Raw genomic sequence first — 7,672 nt, 5'->3', positions numbered from 1 at the left:
GAGAGAGAGAGAGAGGCGGGAATTGGCGACGGGACGAAATGAGGATCTGTCGTTGCCAGCTGCTAACTCTCGAGAAATTCCCTGGCAGTCACGGAGCGCAAAGAGGGTGTCCAATGAAATCGATAGCCGCGACTTGCCAAGGACTTACGACTTCGTCCAATCGCCAAACATTTCTCGTTCCACGAAAGAATAAATCCGTGCTGTCATAGATCGCCCGCTGCGATGATCCAGAATGAGTATATCTAATCAAGATACTTGAAAGATCATGACACGTCTTATATACGGACAAAAATGATGTATTAACAATATCAGCCGACATCTATCTAAAATAATCTTAATTATTCAATAACATTAACTTTTAGAGAATGGAAATATATTTTTAAGATTTTAAAGTTTTTTTCTTAAGTATACTGAAAAAAATTTCTGGTAGAAAGCGTATGAACCAATAGATTCTGATCTTATCAGAATTCCGAGCATCATAATTGGACATCTGATTATTTTGGCTACAATTATAATAGATTTAATTATAAAATTCTGATTTCTCGATTTTCCATTAGAATTCTAATTAATACAATCAGTATTTTTTTAGTGCAAAATTTTTCATAATATTTTCATTTATTTTATTGTATTCTTTGCCTCGAAATATGACGCTGTTTTAGCGTTACTATAGTGGCTTTTTTGTTTCTGTAAAGGTTATTATATAAATAAACAATATTTATTAAAATAAGAACATGGCATATTTGTTTCAATAATATTATTCAATAAATTAAGTTTGTTTTTATTTAGATTGTTGTCGGCTAATGTTGTTAATACAACATCATTTTTTCCACGCAAAAGTGTTTATTCGTGAAGAATAATAGTGGAGTAGTTACGTGAAAGATTGACCACTGATTATTTGCTACTTCGTTTAAACGTGAAAGCAATGTGGAGTTTAGAAGAGCGAACGATCGCACGTCTATTCGGAGGGTCGCACGAGTGCTCGACGCCTAATGAAATACTGCGAAGAACGGTGGTGCGCCGAATTCAAAGGGTTAGGGTGGCGTGATAAATGCGTGGGTCGAGCGGCATAATTTATTAAATCTATCAAGCCGCCAGTGTAGGAAACTATCGGTATCTCAAAACAAATCCTCATTCGAAGTTGCCGTTTTCCGATCACGTTCCGGTCGCGTGGCATACATCCATTTCTCATCCCGTAAAAGATAGCGTTGAAAATCGAATTTACTTAAACTTACGACACAACAAATTATTTACTTCTTAAAAGAGAATAAAAGGTTCTTTACCTAAGAAACCTGTACAGTTCATAAAATTTTCTCTTAGGCTTCTCTCTGGTTCTGCAATGTGTTCGAATCGCCAGTCGTTTAACAGGATCTCGTTAGTCTCGGTACCCGTCGGTATTCCGCCGTCGCGCCCCCATTGTGTCCCCGGATCGAGCGTACCCTATTCAGCAAACCGGCGGGAATTTCGGGTTGCCGAGTTAGAATTAGGGCTTCGATTGGATTATCAGGACGACGGGAGTCCGCTACCTCCCTTCCGCCCAGCGACCCTTCGTGTCGGTCTCTCTGGCCTCCGGTACCTTCCACGTTGAATCGTTGCCTTTAGGGGAAGAGAACGAACCTGCATGGTATGGCACACGGCTGTCCTGTGCGGCGACCTATAGTCAGGGACAGCCGGATAGGACGTCTGCCTGTTGGGACGTCTTTAATTGGGTTGGCGACACCGTCGCAGGGAAATAAAATGTATCGATGTCTCTCTTGTGTCTCCCTCGTTCGTTCCGGCTTCCGAAGGGACGGCGTTTACCCATATTGTTTCATTTGTCGTTTCGGTAAATGAAAGATGCACCTTCTACCAATTGTCAGGCTAGAAAATGTACGAATTTTTTTGGTATTTTTACCGGAAAAATTGTATTATTTTCAAATTCTACAGAAATTACTTCTATTATATTTGTACGCGTAAATAAAGTTTAATACGTTTCACGTTCGAGTGCCATAAAAAGAAAAAGTTAATCGCACATAGACAAAATGTGACTGATACATACACCGGAAGTCCAGTGGACAGGCGCACGGTTGATCGCAGTGCTGTCTCTTTTAGGGCAGCAACAACAGTTTCATGCCTTTGCGTTCGCCTCGCAACGAGGCGGTCCATTCTTCGCCTCGCCCCTGGTGGATCCGTTGCAACCTCTGCCAAACCCGTTGCAACCGTTACCGAATCCGCTCCAGCCAAGGGATCCGTTGTCTTCTTTTAGACACGCGATGCCTGGTAATTGTCAGAGTAAGTAACCGCGTCTGCGCATGATCGTGACTTTGCTTTCATTATACGGCTTTGTTTTGAATTTTTTTGACAATGACTTATCTATGTGTATGCATGTACCGTTCTTTCTGTATCCGACTTGTGCGCGAGCACTTTCATTTTATAGGTTTCTTAAATGTATTATTTCCAAAGTAGCCTGTATTACAAAAAATGCCTGTATTGCAAAAAAATATATAAAATATGACATATACATGCAAACAATTTAATTGTGTGCAAAGAAGTATCTTTTTTAATTTTATTTTATGATCAATTTCTCGTTTATGATGTTATGAAATTTAGATCATTTTTGTCATCGAGTAGTAGATGGCTTCTGTTGAGTTTGGGAATATTTTCAGACTCTGCTGGTCTGAGTACAGAAGCATGGCTTTTGGGTAGGCTCGGCAGCAAGCTTCTCGGCTTCAGAAGCGGAAACCGCAAGCCTGTTCAAAGCTAGATTAAATATTATATTAAAGGGGTTGCCACGGAAGCGCGTCCCAGTCGGTTGGTTCCCTGTTTTGGGGGCGCAGCCTCACCTTCTCTCTCCACGTTTATAACGTAGATTCGCGTAAACGCGAGTTTGCGCGTAAAACGCAATGGCAAAGTAATGTCGAGGGAATGTTGCCCGTTGATTTCGATTATTTAAAAAAGAAGCTGTCGTTCGTTGATTAAAATTGTGCTATGCTGATCGCCACGATCAAATCTGACCGCCGAACGCACGCGAACGGTATATATAGTATGTATATATATATTGTACGATAAAATTTTTAATACTCTTCTCGAGCTCGTACATCGATAAACGGTGCTGGTAGTACGCAAGAAGAGACGAGAAAAAAAAAGCTTAAACAATAATTCGAGATCAGCCGTTTTAATGAGTTACCTCAGACATGAGGGCTGACTGCTCCGTTACTAGCAAATTTCCCGATAAAATACGAAGCACGCTGAATATTTCCTTTATTAACTTTTTTCCCTCATCGGGCATCTGGTCCGATATAATATGCGTACGCGGCTATATTATTCTCACGCTATATGCTTGGTGGATTCGATTTCGGGAGACACTTGCGTATACGGAATTACTTCTCTCTGTTAAAATTGTAAAAGCTTAGAATATAGCACATTACGTTGTGATGTAATTATCTTTATTCGATATAATTAACCTTCTGGTGGATTTATTGGACCCGCTCAGTTATGAATTTTTGTAAAAAATGTACAATTTAATTTTCTTTATATTTATAAATTTGTTATATTTATAAATTTGGATAATTCTTATTAAAATGTATTTAATATTCGTTCTTCTTTGTACGATATGTCATTTTCGTTCTTTAAAATTGATTAGTGTTTTTTAATTAAATAAATTAAATAAGTTTTGCGGGTCCAACATCAATTCTGGAGGATTAATATATGTAATTAAAATAAAAGTTTTGTTTAAAAAATATGGCAAAGCAACCGCGTAGACTCTTTTTTTATAAATGGCGAGTCGAGATGGGATTCACTCAGGTATTTGAATCCCGCAATGAATCTCCGAATACTTCGATAAACTCGTGCGTAACTTTAGGCGATTTTCCATAAAAAGGGCCACCTCTTCGGACCGCAAGGAATCCGGTAATGCCGAAGGATGTGAAAGCACCGGGCGGATAGCAGTATTTAGGGTTAGCTCTCGTGACGACGGTCCGGTGGCGCTTGCCGAGGCGGGCTCGGTTATTTGAGTTGGCCCCAGCTACGCGGGGGATGACCAACCCTTTGATCTCGATGTACTCTTCCATTCCCCTCACTCTCCGCCATGTCCACCCGTGTCCCTCTCGCAAGCGCTCGTGCTCTCATCCTTTCTGCATTCAACCCCCGTGACTCATTGGAAAATCTATCGGGGATGCTGCCTATACCCCGCAAAAATACATCCGCCAAGGGACGCACAGAACCGCCGCCGCCGCCGATGCATCTCACCAAGTGATTCGAATTGGCATATAATCCGGCGAAAATTTTCCCGTGCCTTTTCAACCTTCTGTTGTTTTATTCGATTGTTGCGATTATTATTTAGCTGTTCCGCCGCTGTGACTGCCATCAGCATTGCTATCGATGTTTTTATATTAGTTAGCTTTTCTTATACATATTTGTTTGTCTTGTTTATTGTGCTCGTCGTTCATTAGCTATGTTCAGCAGAAAAAGCAGTTTTGCAAATATGATATTATAAAATTCTTTAATGTGATTAAAAAGATTTTATATAGCTCCTAATTGGATATAAATATATAAATCAATCATATTATTATTCAAAGAATCTTATAACAGTATCAAAGCTGCTTTTTCTACTGTTTCTACGCAGCCATTGATTTTTCATAGTAGGCATCTTGATGGTGTTAATGCTTCTGTATTTTAATTTTTGCAAAGATATTCTTCGCTTGTGTGATTGTCGTTTTTTCTTTTGTCATATTCTTCGGCAAAGCGTGCAAAAGTTGGTTTCTCTAGATATGTCCCAGTTTGGCCTGACAGCGAGCAATTCTTGGGGATACGGTAGCACGGCCGGCTATGCCGGCTACCTTCCGGGTCCCCTTTCGTCGTGCGCCGCACAGGCCTCGTTTCCACCTCCGCCGCCACCCCCTCCGCCACCACCGCCATCGTCCACGCTGGCATCTTTCGCCGGCACGGCCTCCATGACTACGCCGACTGCACCGGACTCGACGGCGGGTTCGACTGTCACATCCGGCACCGGTAATACCGGCACCACGTCGCAACAGGACGCTTTTTCCGCGGTCTCCTCTCGTAAGTTTAGCTCGCTGCACGTCGAATTTTGTTATGCTTTTGACGAGTGAACAACCATGAGGTGTCGCTTAATTGTCTGTTTATTACACGGAAAGAATGATTTTATTAAAAGAGCTAAAATTTTATTGGATATATTATAGATCTGAAAAATAAATTTTGTTGACTCATCAAAATAATTTTATTAGAAATTCAAATTAATTGCTGTAAATATCAAAAATTTTTTCAGCATTATTCATCATTTCTTAGTTTCTCATATTATTTTGATGACTCAACAAAATTATTTTCCAATCTGTATCCAGCCAAAAAGTGACTGCAAAAAAGGAATTTTTTTCGTCTGTTTTTTGGGATCTCAATTTTTGGACTGAACTGTTTGCCAAATGATATTCTAAAGATATTAATTACAAAGAAGTTTCAGGGGTTGAGGGGTGGACAATTGTTATCATAATTGGAGGGGCGGCGGGGGGAGGATGGAAGAGGGTCATGTATTACGTCTATGCAAAAATCCGTTGATTCCACCCCCCTTCTAGCTCTGATAATAATTGTCAATTCATCTTTAAACTTCTCTGTGATTAATGTTTAAATATAATGTCTAAATATAAAATTTGGCACACAGTTCCAAAATTGAGTGACCGCAAAAATCATCCCAAAAAAGGAGCGGAAATTTTTGCGGTCATTCTTTTACATCTTTTAGCTAAATTGTTTTTTCCGTATTGAAAGAAAAGTGTTTAGTATTTGCGACTGTAATTGCATGGTAAAATGAAATTATAAAGTAATTTGCTATCCTGTATTACTTATATGTTAGGAGCTCTATTTTTGTAGTTATACTTTATAATTATTAACTGTTATTTTTTAGTTATTATCATTATAGTAATAACTACAGAAATAAAGTTCTTAACCATAATTATTTTATCATGCAATTATAGTTATTAAATATTTTTCTCTCATGTACGTTTCGTTTAATTTTGACTCTCCGAAGATCGAGAGAAAGAGAGAGAGAAAGAAGGAAAAAGAGAGAGAGAGAAAGAGAGAGAGAGGGCTATGATAATTTTATAATTGAAATCGATTAAATTTACTTGATTGTAACGAGATTATATAAATTGAAATATAATTTGCCAAATTTTTCACTTGTGTGAAAACCTTGAAGAATAAATCGGACCATAGCCTCATGGTTGAAAATGTAATTATTCGAAAGATCAATAGAATTATAGTTCTCGAGAGGCAAGATCAGTCGACCTGTTTGTCTTTGGCGAACTGAAATAGCGTAGCTTCTCCTTCCTCGAATGTCACAGTCGTACCGGATACCACGACACCAGGTCAGTCCGATCCATTGGATCCACTAAGCAGCCTCATGTCCGGTGGCTCTTCCAGTCAGAGATATCAGGACTACGTGTCGCCCAGATCATTGTCCACTGACTCTAGCACAACCGAGAGCCCGGTACACGAGGAACAGGGCTTTGGGCAGAATTACGGCAACTACTTTCCAACGCCCGGTGTGCTTCCCAGCATTCTCTACTCCCAGCTCTATGGGAATCAGTTCCAGAATCCCGAGAGTGCCGAGCAGAGGGCCGTCGCGGATAGTTGCAGCGTGAGGCAAGAGGAAGTCAGACCGGATAACAACGTTTGGAGACCGTACTGAGAGACAGAAGCGAGTGATTTCTTATCTAACAATTCGACTATCGAGAAATGTGGCAACTCCTGGAAGACAAGAGGGAAGTAACGCTTAACTGATCGCTCTTGAGGCTATCGGCTATTGTGACATCGATAATTGTAATGTGACGTGGTGATTCTTTGAGAACTATCCAAGTGTCGAGGACGATTCTCGATGGCGAATTAGCACTAGTGGGCATTAAAACTTGATCCGGAAAATACTCGAGGAGCGAGTCCGTTTGTTGAGGGATGTTTTTTCCGGAAAAACTTTGGGAAATAAAAAAATTGTTTTACCGGTTGTGTGTCTCACGCCAATGAATTTTAGAGGTGCAAATGAGCGAAGGGAGATTTGTAATTAAGTGAGAACGAATTGCGTACGAAAGAGCGAGCACGGGTGTGAAAGTGGTGATGACGATTACAATAATGATATTCGCAGGATGTATATACGTGTACATAAAGCTAGAACATTGTCGTTTCATCGAATCATTATTCGCCGTCGTTTTGAGCGATGCGATTTAGTTTCATTGATTACGTTTTCATAGTATATAATTGCGAACGACTGCTGCGGGATCGTGCAATATCGTCGAGACTGACGTTGACGATTGGCTTCCTTTCTTTTTTGTAAATATATGTATCTTCAACATTGCGCGTTTGGTTTTCCTTCGACCCGCATTTTCCTTTAAGAAAAAAAACCATCTTTCGGATTGAAGAAATCTGGCTCCACGCTTTCGGCGAGATATTTGCAGCGACCCTGAGTTACCTTGAGAAATCGACTGATTCGCAAAAGGCTATCACGTGTGGTCACGTTCGGGTCAAGCCGATGATAAAATCGAATGGGTTTCAATTCGTGTGAGGTGAAAAAGTTTCCTTGTCGTGTGAAAATGTCGTCGCGGGGAGCGCGCGAGCGGCGAAATGCTCGCAAGCATTCAACGAACGTATGAACGAACGTGCCGGAATCGAAGATCTTACATCGAAATTTCTGCCAAAG

At 40.3% G+C, this 7,672-nt stretch overlaps 1 protein-coding gene across 1 annotated transcript in view; it reads left to right on the top strand.

The window, feature by feature from the left end:
* The window catches only part of LOC105623832 (runt-related transcription factor 1-like), a 16,016-nt gene extending 9,343 nt beyond the window's left edge, over positions 1–6,673 (top strand). Inside the window, exons 4-6 of the mRNA XM_012205207.1 lie at positions 2,074–2,268; positions 4,744–5,037; positions 6,327–6,673. Coding sequence (XP_012060597.1) covers positions 2,074–2,268; positions 4,744–5,037; positions 6,327–6,673 — 836 coding nt within the window. The remainder of the gene's footprint in view (positions 1–2,073; positions 2,269–4,743; positions 5,038–6,326) is intronic.
* The last annotated feature ends 999 nt before the right edge of the window (positions 6,674–7,672 follow it).

This window comes from Atta cephalotes (assembly GCF_000143395.1).
Source record: "Atta cephalotes unplaced genomic scaffold scaffold00065, whole genome shotgun sequence".
Classification (NCBI taxonomy): Eukaryota; Metazoa; Arthropoda; class Insecta; order Hymenoptera; family Formicidae; genus Atta; species Atta cephalotes.
Note: the sequence above shows the minus strand (reverse complement) of the source record. Positions and strands in the feature narration are given on the sequence as shown.